This window comes from Acipenser ruthenus, chromosome 18 (genome assembly GCF_902713425.1).
Source record: "Acipenser ruthenus chromosome 18, fAciRut3.2 maternal haplotype, whole genome shotgun sequence".
In the NCBI taxonomy this organism is placed as follows: domain Eukaryota; kingdom Metazoa; phylum Chordata; class Actinopteri; order Acipenseriformes; family Acipenseridae; genus Acipenser; species Acipenser ruthenus.
In genome coordinates this window covers 3,712,758-3,731,510 of record NC_081206.1, presented here as the reverse complement: position 1 = coordinate 3,731,510, position 18,753 = coordinate 3,712,758, and the positions used below count along the sequence as shown (strand labels likewise).

Genomic DNA, 18,753 nt, shown 5'->3' with positions numbered 1-18,753 from the left:
TGTGAAGTCCTTTTTGAGGTCTTGTTTTCATGCATGTTCTGGTCACACCTCCAACAGTTGGTTGAGCTCCGGTCAGGGTGGAAGCTGGCCCACTTTACAGTCACCATTATCACAAAAAAATATACAACAGCTTTCTGAAAAGACAGTAGTGATTTAATAAAAAATACAGGCGAGCAGAGCAGTCACATTCAGAACATTTATTGTATGATGGCTTGAAAGACTGACTGACCGACTACTTATCTACATGGCAGACCATACCCATCAGTGTCATTGCAAGCAAGTTTCCCAATGACACCGCCCTCTGGTGGCCAGCTGTGGTAATGCATTAGTTAGGTAGGCTCACAAATGTTGTACACATCACTGTGACCTCCAAAAAATGGTGTTATATTTACAATGCACATTACACAGCGCTGCATCCTTGCTCATAACCATTTTGAAAAACGAGTCATTGAAATTGGTTTAGAATAAAATGAAGCTGTCTGTGCAATTACTGGTCATGTTGAGTTATCAAAGTTCAAACACGTTTTTCTCACAAAAGTAGGAGTTGCACTGACAGCTTTGATTAACAGGACCCAGGCTATCTATATGAAAATATGGAAACAATAATAATTATTGTCCAGTAGACACTAAAGCAATAGGGAGATCACAGTTTAACAAGCAAGAATCCATGGAATTCTAAATGTGTTGAGTTTATTGTAAACAGAACACTGTTTGAGTTTCATGGGAAGTTCTGTATTAGGAATGCTACAAAAAGGGTAGCATGTGTCGGTCAGCATTCTTTCATCACTGTTTCTGATCTGTACAGACAGTAACGACACTGGCTTCTGGAACTAATTTGAAAGCATTGGCACATACAGGACCCCCTTGCACCTCTCTGAGGGGTGTGCTCGTTGAAAGCATATTTACAGGGATGCTTCTGCAGATTGGCACACATAGAAAAGCCTGCGGGTGGAGGGGGGTGTGTTGGGAGAGCTGGGGGAGGGCATCACTTAAGGCTGTCGTCCGTGCTCTTGAACACCAGAATGGCGTTGTAGATCTTGAGAGCCGGGCCCAGCTTGATGCTCATGATCTTCACAATGTCTGTCTGTGTCAGCAAGAGGAACGCCTCGCCGTCGATCATCTGATGAGAGACGCCATCAGGCAGCTTTTACAAAGCAACATTGCCAGGGTTCCCCAATTCAAAATGCACGGCACCCTATTCATTTCTGTCACTACCTCTTTATTTCTCAGACGTTATAATAGTACCACTTTGCTAAAGATTGCATAAGAATCTGAAGGTAAATACAGCCCCATTACTGCAATGTCTATAAAGCAAACCGTGCTAAATTAAACATCACACCTAGATAAGCACACTGTGAGTTTGTTGTTTTAGTACAATATTAGGCATGCATGGACTATTTGTGAATCAGCATTGTGTAAACTGCTTTCACTAGTGCCAATATTATCTAGAACAAGTCCCATCTGACATCAGTATATTAAAACATTCTGTACTGGGCTTGCTAGTACCAAACTGCAATTGCTTCAAATGCAGCAAAAGTGAAATAAAATGACTTTTCTCACCTCATCTTTGAAAACCCGGGCTTGCTCGTGACAACCAGTGAGATTCTGGACAAAACTGGAAACCTGCGCCAATAAAATGATATCATGTGTAAAAGCAGCACAATAACAACAAGGTGTGTCAGCAACACATATATGTTCCCTGCAGGATATTTATTCACAGTATGTGCAACGCTACTGTAAAGGAAGAGATAATTCAAGTGTATATGTTTTAGCGACAGTCCCAGATTGGGAGTGCCGATGCCTCTCTCACCTCCTCCACGCTCCAGGTTGCCACGTTGCTGGCGTGGATGCCAGCCACCCCGGGCAGCAGCTTGCAGTGCTGCTCCCAGCAGAGTGAGAGGGTGCGGTCGGGGTGCGCAGACAGGGCAGACATGAAGAGGGATGGGTGCATGACCTCCGCTGACATACCTGAGACAGGACCACAGTGAGAACAGTGAGAGACAGCAAGGGACAAGAGAGAGAGACAGCAAGGGACAGGAGAGAGAGACAGCAAGGGACAGGAGAGAGAGACAGCAAGGGACAGGAGAGAGAGACAGCAAGGTACAGGAGAGAGATGGCAAGGGACAGGAGAGAGAGACAGCAAGGGACAGGAGAGAGAGACCCCTTACCGACAGCAGCACGTCACGATTGAAACATTCCCATAGAGCAAACAGACAATTGCAAAGATTAAGACCAAAGAAAACGGAACCACACAAGAATAAGGCGGCATTAATAACAGTATAAAATGAGTTTAACCCTTATTCATTTGAAGGTGTCATTTGTTTAGGGTGTTTTGTAAACTGGTACCCTGTTGCACTGAAGCACCTATAAAGTACTCAATATTATGTTCACTAGTTCACTGGCTTCTGGAACTAGTTCACTGGCTTCTGGGCAGCAGTGTGGAGTAGTGGTTAGGGATCTGGACTCTTGACCGGAGGGTCGTGGGTTCAATCCCCGGTGGGGACACTGCTGCTGTGCCCTTGAGCAAGGTACTTTACCTAGATTGCTCCAGTAAAAACCCAACTGTATAAATGGGTAATTGTATGTAAAAATAATGTGATATCTTGTAACCATTGTAAGTCGCCCTGGATAAGGGCGTCTGCTAAGAAATAAATAATAAATAATAATAATAATATGTTCTTATTGATTCTAATAAGTACAGCTGGTAATGAGTTACTTTTAATGGAACATGATTTTGTCTGCCTGAGGGGGAGTGGCACCTACTCACTCTGATAGGCTCTCTGCTGGCTCTTCCTGCACTTGGGCGGACGGCCTATCCTGGAACGAGAGAGGTACCTTGTGTTAGACTTTCGGCTCACACCTCCTCGAGAGCTCAAAGCTGCCCCCTGGTGTGCTTTAGAAGGAAAAACGATCCTCAGTTTGCACTGCAGGAACTCTGTCTCTCGCACAAAAGAAAATCATAGCACCTTTCAATACAAAGGCGGTCCACACGCTACAGATCCAGGTAACAGACACACCACCAGTTCTGGGACGCTGTTACCTGCCGTGGTGCCGGGACGTCTTGCTGCGCTGGCCGAAGACGAGCAGGTTACGCTTGGCCCCGGGGCCCTCGGTGTCAGAGAGCTCAGTCTTGAGCCGGCCCTGGTTCCGCTCCGCCAGCGGGCAGCCCGATAGGCAGTGGTGTGCCGTGAAGCGCCCGGTCACATGACCAGAGCCGTCACAGCCCGGGGTGGGGCACTTTCTGTGGAGGAAAACACAGTGTGTCTACAATTCTCAAAGAAGAGAAAGAGAATGCTGGCACTGGGGACGGAAGCCTGCATCTTAATACACAAAAAGAAAAAGCTATGTGATAGTAAAATATGTACGGTGTAAAGGGCCGTGCATGTGGGAGAGGAGCGCCCCCCTGTGGACACTGCAGCCACTGACCTGTGGTTGAAGCTGTACTTGGCTCGGGAATGGCTGATCCCTTTACAGGCGAGAGAGGCGCAGCCACCTTGTCCCGACGCCAAGGTGTCCCGGGGGCCTACACACGCAAACAACACGTGACATCATACAGAAAGCATGTCAGAGGTTGCATACTCCTGCATTTCACTGTTGGGAATGATTCAGGGATGATTCGAATGTTTTGTAACGTTGCCCTTGTTTTCAGAACTTTCAAACAAGATGGTTGAATTAAATTGTGCTATTCTGATATAAACATTTTAAATGAAATAAAAGAACATCAAAAGCATCCTGGCAAAAAAAAACTAAAACAACAACAAAAAACAAAATTACGAATACAGTAAATTATTTATTCTTTGGTCCTTTTATACCGGAGTTGCTTCTTAAAAGATTTCTGAAACGTGTTCTATATTTCTGTTTAAGCAAGTAAACATATAATAGTAAGCTGCGATATTGTTTTGCAAACTGCAAAAACGCAGCCCGCTTGAAATGTACACAGGCTAGCTGCCCTGGAGGTTTGCTGGTGTGCTGTGAATGGTTCATGCAGAGAGAGGGTATGTGTTAGCCTGTACCGGGTTGCTGTGTATTTGACTCACGGAGGGGCGTTTTCAGGGGGTGCCCAGTTCTCTCACACCAGCCTGCAGGGTGGATGTCGGGGCTGTCCGAGTCAATCCAGTAATCGTACATGTGGTTCCAGCCGTCGAAGTGGATCTGTGGGGATTGGGATAGGTCACGGCCAGGGTAACGCTTCTCTTTCACTGGAACAATTTATTCATTCAGAGAGTACTGTGGTACAGAAAGTTGCGCAGAGTGATTCTGCACAGAGGTATCTTGTGTGAATGTTCTCATTATGCTGTAGGTGTTCCAATCCTCACTGAGAACAGTTTACCTTAATCCTGTACTCGTCAATGTCTTCCACGGTGGCCACGCGAATGAGGGAGGGGTTGCGCTTGTCCATGACCTCCAGCTTCAGGTTGACCTGGAACCCATGCTGAGGGCGCTGGGAAACACAGACAGGACAGTCGCTGTTAGAGAAGACCACGACAAGACCATGCTTCCACGTGACACGCCACAAGAGCATCCCCGCCATCCATATCCTTCTATCACACACACAGGATAAAAACAGGCTCATCTTACAATGCACAATGTATATGTGGCCATACAAATCTCAGAAATACAGACACAACTTCTGGGTCATGTTCGCAGAAAAGGAAGACATTTATTCAGCTTATTTGTCCCAGTTTGTGGTTCCAGTACTAACCATTTTGAAACAATGCGCTGGGACAGCGGTAGAGCCAGTATCCTTCAGGTACTTCTCCCAGGAAAAGTTATCGGGATCTGGGTAATCTGTGAAACAAATGTGAAGAAACACGATTTGTACTTGGGAAAAGTGTGGATGTGGTGTTCTGTTCAGATAGCCTGTGCCAATGCCTTTTCCTGACTGCACGCGACTGGCAGCATGGATGCCACTTGCCTTGCGGTGGGGTGAGGGGACGTCCCCGTTCCTGGCACCAGCCAACAGGGTGGATGTATGGACTGGTCTCATCACACCTAGTATAGAGAGAGAGAAGATTCGGTCACAGCAGAACACACACACCTATCTTCCAAACACACATTCCCCTGCTACATGCAGCAGGGGGAGCGTTGATGTTCCTCACCAGTAGTCGTAAGTGTCATCCCAGTTGTCGAAGTGAACCAGGAAGCGTTTGTCCACCACATCGGTCACCGTGGCGACGCAGATGAGGGAGGGGTTCATGCGGTCGACAGCCTCCAGCTTCATCCCCACCTGAAAACTGCAGGGGGTCTCCGTCTGAGAGGGGGAGGAAGATTCAGGTTATGAGCACAGCAAAGACTAGGAAACTGAAACTGGATTCAAGAAACAGCTTCCAGAGTTACAGACAACAGCCAAAAAAGAAATAAGCTTACCCCGCCTGGACTGGCAAACAGCTCCCGTGGGGCCACCTGTGCCTTGGTCAGTCTCAGGTAGCTGGCCCAGGAGAACTCCTCTTCTTTACACCCTGTAGGTAAGCGTGAGAGATGTGTCCTTTTGGAGGCTTGAGAGAAGCCCAGAGCCAAACAGCAGGCATCGTGCCTGACTGTAACCCACAGCCTCGCAGGTGTTAACTAATGCTAACTGATAAACACGGTATCATTCACACTGTGCAAATAACTCTGCTTACCCTCTGCCCTCTGACCTTTTGGGGTGTAGAGTTTGTGCTCAGTCTTCTCGCACCAGCCGGCTGGATGGATGTCCGGACTGTTGGCGTTTACCCAGAAATCATGGCACTCGGAGTAGCCGTCAAAGTGCAGCCGCATCCGATACCCGCACACCTGGGAGAGGGAGAGGGAGAAGGGGGAGAATTGAGCCCCAAGCAGGGCCACTGGAGCAACAACTCAACACTACAAGTGAAACAATTCCATGCAATAGCAGCGTGTGTGTGTGTGTGAGAGAGAGAGAGAGAGAGAGAGAGTATCTGTGTGTGTGCGTGTGTGTGTGTGTGTGAGACAGTGTGTGTGTGTGTGTGAGCGTGTGTGTGTGAGACAGTGTGTGTGTGCGTGTGTGTGTGTGTGCGTGTGAGACAGTGTGTGTGAGACAGTGTGTGTGTGTGTGAGACAGTGTGTGTGTGCGTGTGTTACCTCAGTCACTGTGAGGACGAAGTACATGGAGGGGTGCTGGGGGTCGATCCCCTCTAACTTCATCCCCACTCTGAAGCTGTTCTTTGCCTGGGGGATGCTCTGGCACTGTGAACCAGCAGACCCCACATTAACAAGGTTATTAAGGCACATTAAAGGGGGGGGGGGGGGGGGGGTGCAGTTGTTCTGAACATTACTCAGCAAGTTCAATCTGTGGAATCGTTTGCAGCTCAAAACTCCTACTCCATTTATATGTCCCTTATAAATGTTTACCACAGTAAATTTGCACTGTGATGTTTCCCTATGCTTTCCCCATGGTTGTACTATTCATATACCATGGTTTGTTTTTGAATATGCTTTAACATACCTCTCTGGGTTTTACAATGCTTTCCATGCTTTCACTATCCGAATACACTTTACTATGCTTTTACTATGGGAACCTTTTATAAGGGTCGATACAGAGCAAAATACTTCAATAAAATCGTGATTATTTTCTCACTGCCCATAAGTCTCTTCAATTAGTATCCCCGCACCCCTTGCAAACAAAGTATTAAAAAATCAAAATACACACTTCCCATAACCTAAATCAATAGCATAGTGCACAACACTGCCTCTGAGGGAGGATTTCTTTAATTGTTGGGTCCCTTCAGAGCTGATACCTCCTGGAAGAGCTTAAGAGGGGCAGCCACGGCCTTCTGTTCCTCCAGATACAACGACCACGTCCACGCCTCCTTCTTCACCTCCCCAGGGACTACAAACACAAAACGCCACACGGATCACGTTAATACAGGGCTTTCTAACCCCCATGTGTTCATAAAGATATTTTAGAGTCACCTGATGATATGGGTTCTGGTGCATTCCAAGGGGTAGATGGAATCCAAAATACATTATAGTATTATTTCCCTGTTTTATAGCGCAGTTCAATGAACACATGTCATGAAACCATTTACGCAGGTACTGTTTTCATTTTTGATTGATCATACCACCAAGGCATTCGCAACAGCTCCCATTTCCAGTAGCTCTAAATATTAAATACTAATGTCTTTTTCTCTCTGCTCTGCATAATCCAGCTCAGCATTCGATCCAGATCAGACCTGCATACCTGTCCTGTTATGTCTCCTGTCCCCTAGCAGCCCACAGTCGGACTGGTTCACTTCCAGCACCTTCAGACTCTCCCCCCTCTCCTCCTGGGCACACAGAGAGGAGATTATAACATAATGAAGATTACACACTAAATCCATTCCCTCAGCCTCGGCTAATTCCATTCTTACATTCCCCAACTCCCAGAAAATAAACTGACACAGTTCATCCTCTCAGTGGATCAATTTTGAAGACCCTTCTCCATATCTAGTTTATATAGTGTTTCTAAAATGACGTGGGGTGGGGTTCCATTACATTGCATTAAGGGAACATGATCAGGTCTATACCCGGCCTCATATTTGCTAGAGCAATAAATTGGTTGTAGTTGGCCTGTCTTCCTTGTGTCGTTCTCCCCTCCGCCCCGCACCGTCTACCGGCATACCTACCATAGACTCCATCTCTGACTCCTCATCCGATTGGCTTAGGTACTCCTTCCTCTTCCTCTTCTTCACTGGCTTCAGATCTTCAGGGTTCAACACAGACACCTGGGCCACCGTGGCAATATCCAGGCCTGCTGACCTGCGACAAGCACAGGCATTAGTGAGAGTGCTGCCAGACACACGCGCACACACAAACGTTCACTCTCCTGGCAAAGACTGCTCGCTAATTATTACAAGAACATTTGTAAAAAACTTCGGGAGCAAAATGCTAAGCTTTGAACACAAGTGTTAATTGGCAGTGTATATTATTCCTCTTTTACTTGTCTGTGAGCGGTTCTCTCCGCAGCTCATCCACGCACCCCTTCTCCCCGCCCGGGCTCCAGCCTGCACAGAGACCAACATTCCCCCCCGTCGAGTCTTCCTCAGTGAGTTCAACCGGCTTTCCTGCAGGAGGAATCACAGCAGTGAGGGAGATACCATCTACTGATTAGTCTCCTTCTACTGTATGTTACAATACAATTGCCAAATTATTTGGGAAGAATGCACATCAAATCTGAACAAAAAAAAAAGAAAAACCTGAAAAATTCCCCCCATATCACAACAAACTGGATTCACTTACTTCGCCATTTCGTAGGATACAAAGAAAATCTATTTGCCCGTTCTGCAACGATTAAATTATAGGATTTTATAAAGAAAAAAAAAAAGTGCACCAGATGTACATTCTTATTTTAATGGGACCTGCCTCCAAATCTTTATATCAAGGGTAAGTACTTACAGCAGTTTGGAAACAAAACATACAACCATTTTGGAGATGCAGCTCCTACAAGAAAAACCTATGATGGCTGCCAATTTGATTAAGAGTTTAAAGAATGGAAGATCTCAGAGATAACCCTCATGGCAGATTCTTAATAGCAACTAAAACTACCCTGGCTGCCTGTAAACATCAAGTAGGTCAGGACAAATTGCGACATTCACGGTCCTTGCTCTAGAAGCTGCATGAGTGCAACATGGTGACACACTTTTAAAAAGTATGCTGGCTGGGTTCTGTGGTATTCTGTGGAAATGCTTATGCACTACACAATGCAAGGTTTTTGACAGTGAGATGACAATGCAGCCTCCCTTACCTGAGCTCTGTCCTGGGACTCTGTCTGTCTCCACCTCCTTCCCAGCAGGCCCTTCTGTGCTTGGCTCGAGGACAGGGGCCTTCCTGTCACTCACAACCTGCAGAGTGCCAAAGTCACTCATCCGGAACTGGACAACAGAAGGAGGGACTTCAAACACCTGAGCAGCTCAGTTCTAACAAAGGGCTGCTCACTTAAAGAAGGCTTCAGCGTGGTGCCATCCTCCCTAACTCTGCTCTGTGTACTGAGTAAAGTAGCAAAAGCATAATGAAGAGCATTGTGAAAGCATTATAAAGCCTTTCAAAATATGGAAAACCTTGCTAAGCTAAGGTAAATTCATAAGAGAACCATGGGAGAACTACACTTTTCATATATACAGGGTGCTGAATACTGTTCATCTCAATCAATAAGCAAACACTAAGGTGGAACATGGCAGTCTTTTAGTGTATGCACACAACACAACATCTTATATTGGTGCTGATGTTTCTTCTATGATATGGAGTGAGTTGAAGAGCTGGTATTGGGCTTCTTATTGCTTACATACCTTTAGGTTGCTGCCTGGGAGCACGGCGACGCCCTCCTTCCACTCCAAAACACGGACCACGCTGCAGGCACCGCCCACCTGAGGGGTCAGAGTGGAGGTCATCGGCTCCCCAGCTCCGTCCACCTTCGGCGTCTCCATGGCAACTCTTGGCCGTTCCCCATTCCGCACTTCCAGACTTAGAGGGGAGCTGGTGGCTGAGGGGTTAGACGGACATCATCAAAAAGGAACGCACCATTTAGAGAAGAGAAGGGCTCAACAGATCCAGAGGAGAACCTGTACCTGCACCATCTACCAGAACCCAAACATGTCTTTGTGTGGAAACGCTGTGATGTTTAGAGTTATCACACAGTAACATATGACCTGCACTCTTCCCAATAGATGCAAATATTTAGACTAAAATATACCTGGGAGAATAAAGGCAGTGGTCTGGGGGCGTGTCTTCGGCGCCGAGCTTTCATTGGCTACAAGGGGCGCGTTGGCGTCAGCGGGGGGGCTGGCTCCGCTCACCACCAGCACCTCGACACCGACGTTCCCGCTCATGTCCTCACAAGCTGCTGTTGCACAGTCCAACTGAAAAACAGGTCATACAGAGATATCCCCAAACGATCCCACATGGGTTGCAGTGATAACTTCTCTAAGCTTATTTCACAGCTTGGCTTTAACATCTGTGACATAATGACTAATTGCAGGTGTTCAGAAACTTTACAGGGTGGAGAAAAATAAATACATTCCTGTTTACAATTCCAATTCTTTTTTAAAACCATTTCCAATTCCAATTCCAATTCCATCATTTGAAGCCAATTTAATTGACAAAGAAGTTACTTCAGTTTAAATACTGCTAATTGCAATTTTGATCTATGATGTGCTGGCAATTGTTAAAAGGGAACAGGAATTGGAATGGCAATTGGGAGTTGAAATGGAATTGGAAGTGACCCCAAACTTGAGCCCAAAACAATTGAACACATTCAAAAGTTGCTGCACTGCTTTAAATCTATATTGGGGAACAATGCCTCGCACATCCAGATGTGCAAGAATTTAAATCTAGTAAGATTTAAGTCACTGCACCACTGTATGAAATGTACAGTGTGCAGGCTCCAATGAAACACTGGTTACTTTTGTCACCAGTATGTTTTGAATTAAAGATATGCTTTGTTTTGGTGCTGTTAGTTTTTAGTTTAAATATTACTATTAACCTATTTTTACCTTTAAAACAGAAGCAAACAAAGTATTTTATTTTATTTTATGAGATATCTCATTATAATACATTAAAAATAAGTAGATTTGCACTATTGATAAGCTGTGACTATTAACATAAATATTAATACGACTATCAGTTGTCAACATTTACATCAAAATCAGACTTTTTTTATGTTTTAACATATGTTTTAAATATATAGATAGTGGCAGATATCGTTTTTATTTATTTATTTATTTATTTATTTATTTATTTATTTGGGGGGGGGGGGGGGGGGGGGGGGATATAATCTTATATTTGAGTTTGCAAATTTAAATCACTTTATACCGGTTTGTTCAGATGCATTTTGCTTGTATTGTTCTGAAGAATAAAGTGAGATTATAGCTCTCATGAATTTAATGCTGTTGGAATACAATGCACTGAAGAAAACGTAACAGACGGACGTTTTATGTAGCCTTTCTGTTTGTAGCCACCTGCAGTTTCTATAACTAATTTAAATTATTCATCCCGCATTCTACAATTAACATATTTAAATGAAACCTTTGCATTTTAACATCAAAATGGCGGAGCGACTTGTTTATAATTCATGCATATTAATTGGTTAATGCATTTGCATGCCGTTGCAACAAAATAATACAACATTTCTTATTTAATACAATAATGGTCATTTTCACGTTATGCAACAAAGAGCATGCGCTCTTCCCACTCCCCGTATAACCAGAGAGATACAATGATATGGAAAAACACCGTACGTATGATTCTGATTACAAAATCATGTGTTAAAAAAATATATATATATATATATTTATTTTTTAATGTAACAAAATGGACAACATGCCATATTCATACCGTATATATATATATATATATATATATATATATATATATATTAATTATACGGTACGGATATATAATGATTGTTTAAAAAAAAAAAAAAAAAAAAACACTATAAACAAACAATACAACACAGATGAATACAGAACGCAATATGCAATAGTCGATCTTGGCTGATTGATGTTTATAAATGATATAATTGCACAATGTGGCAAATGGATTAAAATTCCCTATCTCTTACCCAAGGTTGTCTTGCGGGGCAGGGACTTATCACTGCGCATGCGCGCGCGTTCCAGCGGTTGCTCTGCCACTCAGCGTAGAGACGCCGTCAGATTCGAGTTAGGGGATTGGTTTCATTTTACCAAACTCATCAATATACCCACATAGCTCAACACAATCCGATTTATGAAAATACATTTAATCGTGTTTTCCCACTGCACATTGATTTGAATTTTTATAATATAGATGTGCCTAATTATGGTCTCCGCAGGTTCACAACCACCAAGCATGTAGCCACAAAAAAATATTCCCACTGATTTGAGTATACGGACATTGAATATCATGTATTAATTTACAAAAGTGAAAATAGGCAACAAGCTACTCTGTGCCTAGGTAAAGGAAGCTAGCACCAAAGCCTAGTCTACTTTTTGACCAAATTACCAGGCTATTACTTCTCATGTGTCAAGTACATATAACTCACAAACGCTGCTCCAGACGTACATTTGGATGCATTTTAAAAATCACACGATATTTAAATTACTACACATCTGGAGGTGCATAGCACCCTCACCCATAGTTTATGCATTAAAATCACTTAATTCCTTGATTGTGGAAGTGTTAGGACATTCCTGAAGAAGTCAGCGCATGTATTGCTTAGGGGTCGTCTGCTGCTAGAAAGGGATCCACCATTGGGGAGGTCTGGACACAGCGTATTCATATGGTTTAGCTGATCCTAATCAGCAGATATAAAAAAAACCGACATCAACTTTAACAGCAATCCAAGTGAAACATGTTGATATGGTGCACAGGATGGGTGCGAGCATCTATTTTCACAAGTTACACACTTCAATGGACAAACAGAAAGGAGACATAGAATGGATTTTATTTTTCTTAAGAACCTTTAATACAACTGTACAGTAAAAAGTGAACATGCTTGTTTCAGGGTTTACACTTTGGCAATAAAAGAAAACACACATGGCAGGGAAGTCCTGAATCAGTGATCAATAGCTGTTATTGCTGGTCTCATGCCACAAGGAAACAAACTGGTGCAACAAACACATAACTATTTAGGATGGGCAATAAATGGTGGCTATTTAACTAAAGTTGGCAACAGATACAAAAAAAAAGAAAAAATATATATATTGTTTGCATACACTTCAGTAAATGTCAGGGTTAAAGGTCATACTACTGCTTTAATTCCAGGAGAGCATCAGCACATATACAAAGCCCAAATCTGCTAGTGGTACTATCCACCTGGTAATGTTGCTCAGGTCAAACAAAAGGTCAAAAGAAAACCAGAACTTAAGTCCATTAGGTATGCACTTCTTTGCAGCCCAAGTAACCCACAATTGGTTTGTCAGGTCACATACAATTCATAAATCTTATTTAAGTAATCATATGTAAATAAAACAGTAGCCTTCAAGCCAAGTGCCAGGAAGCCATACAACTTAACCAAACCTTGAGCACTTAAATCTGCAGATCAGTGTAAACAGGTAACAAAAAAAAAAAAATATCATTCCCCAATTACTGGAATAAACCCCCCCAGAGCGAGAGAAACACAGGCACAGACAATCCCGCTAGCTGCTAATCCCTGGAGCCAGACCGGGAACGGGATTTTGAGCGTGAAGGGGATCGGGATGCTGATCGTTTGGACGAGGGAGATTTAGAGCGACGCTCGTCTGGCTTGGGGGAGGTGGAAGGGGAGGCAGATTTGGGCTGGTCCCCTTTCCCATTCTCCATAGGGGAGCAAGATCGGCTGCGGGACTTCTTGACCTCAGACTTCTCTTTAGAGGGGCTGCGGGAGTCCCGGTCTGACTTGGGCTTTGACACACTCTTGGAGCGGGACTTCCTGTTTGATCTCGACCTGGACTTCCTGCTGGGAGAGCGGGAATGGGACTTCCTGGTGCGGGACCTCGAACGAGACTTCCTGGTGCGGGATGTAGACCGCGACCTCCTGGCAGGGGATTTAGAACGGGACTTCCTGGCTGACCTAGAACGAGATTTTCTGTTCCCTGACCTAGAACGGCGTTTGCTTCTTGAGCGGGATCTGAAATAGTCAGTTACAATTAGCACTCACATATGACAAGAACATTAGTTAAATTTTAATTCTGGCAATTCAAGGCTTGCTTACCGGGAACGTGACCTTGAGTTGCTGCGGGATCGGCTGCTCCTGCGGCTCCTGCTACGCGAACGGCGCCTGCTGCGGGACCTGGTGGATGAAAACAAGCATCAGTAAGGAGGTTCACTCTGTCAATACTGCAGAACTGTATACAGGTCAATGGAAGAAATACAATGCAAAATAGAACTTCCCCAAAATGTAAATCCATGTCCATTCATTTATTTCGAGCTCAGGACTTGCATTTCTGAAGGGTTTACTTGGGGCAGACTGTCAAATTACACAGTACTGAAAGAGTTCACTGCACAAAATGGGGAAAAGCAGTGGTTACCTGGAGCGGCTTCCAGAGTAGGAGCGTCGACGGCGCGGCTTGTCCTCCACCAGACGGATCTTCCGACCGTTGATGTCGGTGCCGTCCAGCTTCTCCATCGCCCTCTTCATGTCCGAGTGGGAGCGGAATTCAATCACCCCTTCATTGGTGCGCTCCTTGTGAGCGTCAGCATACGTGACCTCCCCAGCCTGCCGCATAAAATCCTGAATTCAAAAAATAAACATTATGCGTTAAACTGGAGCAACTGCAGCTATTTTAACCTTGACAAGCATGCCTTTCATTATTAAAAGCACAATGGATGCCAAACAGAATAACTCCAACGGATGAAAGCTAGTCAAACAACTTGTTAAATACATAATAAAGCACTATATTAGAGCCTAGTAAAAGGCTTTAATAAAACACCCAACTTCTATTCCAACCATCCTTGCATACACACCTTGAGGTCTTGCCAGCTGCAGCGACTGGAGAGGTTCTCCACAACCAGACGGTATTCTGTGCGGACAGGAGGTCCATACTTATCCCTGCCAACACGGCTTCTGCTGTAGCCGCCTCCACTGCCGCCGCCACCACCACCACCTTCAAACACAAAGGGAGAGACAATAAGAACTGCATCAAGGCAGGCAATCACTGCTCCGTAGGGACTCAGGGAGGAAACACAAGGAGCCATTCTACCATCTTATCAACTCAGTCTCTTCCAATTTCTCTGTTTCAGATCTATCAAGGAGGTCCTTGCAGACTGTTCTTAATTTAGGGTTAAGTCACTCTCATGCACAAATTTAACTACCACTCCTGCCTGGATTGAGAATACTTGAGCATAAGGATTATAGTCCGAACAAATATAAAATTAAAAAAAGGTATTGTTGGGCAGCCTCTGTAGAGGTGGTTTTGGTATCTCCAAAGAAATTAAAAAAATAAAATAAAAAAATAATGAGTCAAAGCCAGCCTGTGTGTACAGCAGGAATGAGCAGAGTACACAGATCATTCAACATCACTGTGCAGATCAAAATCTACCCCATGCTGCAGTGTGTGTACTTTTAAATCTACTGCCTAGGAATTCTCATTTGTGTAATGAGCTGCCTGATGTGTTTACATATAACAGTATGCAAGAGGGATTCACTTACAGCAATTTCTTAGTTTATCTTCACTGTAAGGTTTAGGCTTTGGATTATGCAGAAAATACAAAGACATGCCCCAAAGCATCAAATGTGATGGCAGACTGGTCAATTTACTAAGCCATTTAACTGGCTCAGTTCAGGAACTAACCCTTCAATCCGGACACCTAACTTTAAAGACACAGGCAGGCATTACCTCCAAATTCCAGTTTTTACGATCTGGAAACGTAGTTTAGCATTACTTGTATTTATTTATTTATTTTTTTAATCTATTTAATGTATGGTCTTTCTACAACTCACCAATCAAATTACAGTGTTGAAAGCCAACTGCTCTTTTACAAAGCAGGTTAACAGATGACGGCAACATCTTGAGTTTTGGCTAATCGCGCCATTATTTCTTTTTAACATATTAAAACCAACTGGATTCCTCACCATCACCCTGGTCTATTGGCAAAAGGCTGCTGTCATCATGGCTTCCGGTTAGGTCAGCCAAAGGGTCAAAGGGCAAAGGTCACACACACAATGTAAGGTGAAAGCCAAGGCCAAACGGGACAGGCAGTCATCTTAGCCTCAATGGACTCGGACTCAGCCCGCACAGGACTCTTTCAAATTGAAACATCAAGGACTTTGTTAACAATATTGAATTAAGTAGTAAACAATGTAACTTCACACAATGTCATATTTACAAAGCTATTGAAATGGCAGCAAGGCACGTGTATACAATGGATTAAATGAGACATGGCATTCTTTACTGTCCTTACTGTACCAGTGTAGCTCACTTAAATCTTAATACCTTCACTTTCACTGAATGAATAGCCTTGAATACCCAACCATAAGTCATTAAAATGACAGGGGAAATACATTCACATCTTTATATTGAATCTAGACTACCCATGTAATCCAGTTATTTCAGGAAAGGCCATAACTGCTTGATAAAACTACAAAATCTGTGACCAGTGCTGTGCAGCTTGTATGAAATAGAAAACTTGCAACCCAGCTGCCATTTAAATAACCATATCCTAACATTATAACTTGTATAAATGTTAAGCTTACATTAGGCACTTATGTAGCTATTATAGCAGATGCACCATTTGGCAACACTCACCCCCAAAACCTACCATCAACCAGGCAAGACTTTCAGGACGTGCTAGCAAAGCTAGTCATGTCATCCAGTTCAGTGTAGAACTGAAGAAATCTCTTCAATTACCTATGCCACTTGACCAAAACACCTGCTAAATACTCAAGACAGCAGTGCTCCTTGGAGACATTTCAACAAGTTGCAGCGTTTGATATCTGACTGGCGCCATGTGGATAATTAAAGTGAAAGGAACATGTGCATTTGCTGGGATTTTAAATGGGGAATCACCACTTGGCGTACCAAATGTGTAGTTCAATGTTCTTTGCCAACTTACCCAGTAAGTGTGAATCTGATTTTACTGCCTTCTATAAAGGTCTCATTCATTGTAAATTCAGGTCCGTGCATTAACTGCCGATTGCTATCACAGTGGTTCTCAATTCTTGGACCTGAATACACCTACTTGTATGTGGTACTTAAACCCACCCCCCCACACATACATAATCTTAAAAGACACCAGCTAGCTGCACAGTGCCATCTAGAAACGTTGACATGCCATATTAAGATGTGCCATGTTTTTCCCATTTCTCTCCCCCACCCCCCCCCCCACCCCCGTTTGATAACCATGGCTACAGAAGACAAACGGCTTCAAAGTTCTTTACATTTGAAAGCGTCACATTAACACCACTATAGCATTGAATACATCTTCTGCAAGTCTGAATGGTTTCCTGAAAAAAAAACAGTTAGAACTATTACACAAATTAAGAAATGCCAATCCCTCTCAAGTAAGGGTAAACAGTCCTTACTGCGTCCACCATAACCTCCTCCTCCTCCTCCGCCTCCGTATCCATCTCGGTCCCTGCGAGGTCCGCGGGCATGCTCCACGATCACACGCTCCCCACACAGCTCCTTGCCGTTCAGCTCGTACACGGCATCGTCAGCATCACGAGTGTCTTCAAACTCCACAAAACCATACCTGCAGCGAAGTTGGACACGTTTTAACTCGTGGACATTCATAACCCAGCCCCCTACATGGCCATGGCAAATGCCGCAGAGGGGAATGTAAACAAAGTTAGCCATATGCCTTACTGTAAAGGAAGCCAAACTTTGACAATATGCATCGTCCAGCAGGTACATGGATTACAATTTTTAAAAAGTCTTTGGATTTTGTCCACTTCTGCGCAGATTTTTTTTTCATAAATCCTACCAATTCACCCCACTTCCGCTTTTCATACATGTTAAATGTCATCTGCTTCAGCTGATACGTCATGCAGTTTACAACATCACTGCCAACAATTTCACGCTATCGTGCAAAATATATTTATTTACAGGTTTGCTGTTTGTGGCCTACATCGACACCTCCCCGCGCCGTAGTTTACAATGCTTTGTTCTCATCGCCTGTATTAAATTTACAAAGCACGGCTCGATACATGTTCAAATTGTTATTCCGTTGAGTGCAGTCATTTTATATATTTATAGGCGGTTGCACATTTACAAAAGTAGAAAATATTTTTAAAACCCAACTATTAGGCAACAAGGCCCAGTCTATGAGGAACACCTCCGCTACACATATACTTTTATATAGACACACATTTTAAACGTGACCAATGTATTTAAAGACATCGACCCAATCTAAGAGATTCTGCTTTGTTACAAATACAGTTTACGCTAAAAAAAAATTAAAATAAATAAAACCGCTTCTAGGCTACAAAATGGCAATATATCCGCTTCACATTTTTGAGAAGCAGGTAAAAGATTAGAATTTAAAAACACATACGTTTAGTCAAACGTCTCCGAAGGCAGGAGTAAAAACCACATGCATGTCTTTTTGTGTGCAAAGCGGCCATTTTGTACACGCGGCAATTTACAACACTGGCTAACTGCTACAAAAAATATATCCTTCCAATTCATAAATTACACCCCGCCTGCGCCACATCCTACATCACAAGCAAGTAAACGACATCAAAATAACGCGCATTTCAATAACCCGCTCAGGTAATACATGTTTTCTGTGAGCACAGACGGGTCCCGAGCCCAGCGATAACGGCCGCTGCGCGCTCCCCCCTCTCCTTACCCATTTTTCAGGTCGATCTCCAGCAACTTGCCGTAGCCGCTGAAGAACCTTTGGATATCCTTCTCCCGAACATGGTAACTCAATCTGCCGATGTAAACACGGGGCATTTTCTTTCAAATTATAACGACTGTTGCCGTTTTGTTTTTTAGTAAACCTGCCGTTAAAACTGAAATTAAACCAGTAACAAAACACAGAGCCCGCCCTTCTCCCTGCCTGCGCACGAAGAAAGCGCGAATGCTGTACTTTGTCTTTATAGGACGTGAGGGGCGGGGCAGGGCTGCGTATAACGTCACCCTTCAGGTCGAATCACAAAAAAGACTAACGCATGCGCAGGTGAGGTTGTTATTGATTGAAATCAATAATACAGGCTTTGCAAATCTCAAGATGAAGAACTCTTATCTCACTTCTAAAGCGGTTCTTGTAATATTGAATTGGACATGCTTTTAGTGCCTACTTTATCACGCGTTTGGAGTGAAATTTACAGTTACTTTATCATTTTGGCCAATTCACAGATCAATTCCTAAAAGAAAACGATTT

The 18,753-nt window shown here is 43.7% G+C and overlaps 2 protein-coding genes across 8 annotated transcripts; both read right to left on the bottom strand.

Moving 5' to 3' along the window:
- Positions 1–131: 131 nt before the first annotated feature.
- On the bottom strand, positions 132–11,579 carry LOC117417173 (lethal(3)malignant brain tumor-like protein 1). Of its 7 annotated transcripts, none has more exons than XM_034029148.3 (22): positions 11,531–11,579; positions 9,665–9,830; positions 9,261–9,454; positions 8,720–8,846; positions 7,916–8,039; positions 7,602–7,734; positions 7,178–7,262; positions 6,735–6,826; positions 6,079–6,183; positions 5,622–5,772; positions 5,368–5,459; positions 5,100–5,251; positions 4,916–4,992; positions 4,703–4,788; positions 4,331–4,441; positions 4,014–4,152; positions 3,427–3,523; positions 3,041–3,241; positions 2,768–2,817; positions 1,811–1,968; positions 1,561–1,623; positions 132–1,120 (listed from the first exon to the last, which is right to left on the bottom strand). In XM_034029148.3, exons 2-22 carry the CDS (start codon positions 9,798–9,800, stop codon positions 986–988), a joined length of 2,508 nt encoding a protein of 835 aa, XP_033885039.3. In that variant the 5' UTR covers positions 9,801–9,830; positions 11,531–11,579; the 3' UTR covers positions 132–985. The 7 variants fall into 7 exon arrangements, 6 of the variants coding, with proteins under 6 accessions (XP_033885039.3, XP_033885056.3, XP_033885048.3 ...); XM_034029165.3 differs by having other exon boundaries at positions 4,038–4,152; XM_034029157.3 differs by having other exon boundaries at positions 5,637–5,772.
- Positions 11,580–12,375: 796 nt separating this feature from the next.
- Positions 12,376–18,467, bottom strand: LOC117423373 (serine/arginine-rich splicing factor 6-like). Its single transcript, XM_034039012.3, has 6 exons — positions 18,217–18,467; positions 16,949–17,118; positions 14,392–14,531; positions 13,956–14,158; positions 13,640–13,717; positions 12,376–13,555 (listed from the first exon to the last, which is right to left on the bottom strand). Exons 1-6 carry the CDS (start codon positions 18,321–18,323, stop codon positions 13,093–13,095), a joined length of 1,161 nt encoding a protein of 386 aa, XP_033894903.1. The 5' UTR covers positions 18,324–18,467; the 3' UTR covers positions 12,376–13,092.
- Between the last annotated feature and the right edge of the window lie 286 nt (positions 18,468–18,753).

Coding starts and splice junctions, on each gene's coding strand:
- LOC117423373 (XM_034039012.3), bottom strand. CDS start 18,323: ATGCCCCGTGTTTACATCGGCAGATTGAGTTACCATGTTCGGGAGAAG. Junction 17,119..18,216: donor GAGATCGACCTGAAAAATGG/GTAAGGAGAGGG, acceptor ACTTCGCTGCAG/GTATGGTTTTGTGGAGTTTG. Junction 14,159..14,391: donor GCAGCTGGCAAGACCTCAAG/GTGTGTATGCAA, acceptor TTTTGAATTCAG/GATTTTATGCGGCAGGCTGG.
- LOC117417173 (XM_034029148.3), bottom strand. CDS start 9,800: ATGAGCGGGAACGTCGGTGTCGAGGTGCTGGTGGTGAGCGGAGCCAGC. Junction 3,524..4,013: donor GTCAAATACACAGCAACCCG/GTACAGGCTAAC, acceptor TTGCGTGTGTAG/GCCCCCGGGACACCTTGGCG. Junction 1,121..1,560: donor CCCGGGTTTTCAAAGATGAG/GTGAGAAAAGTC, acceptor GTCTCTCATCAG/ATGATCGACGGCGAGGCGTT.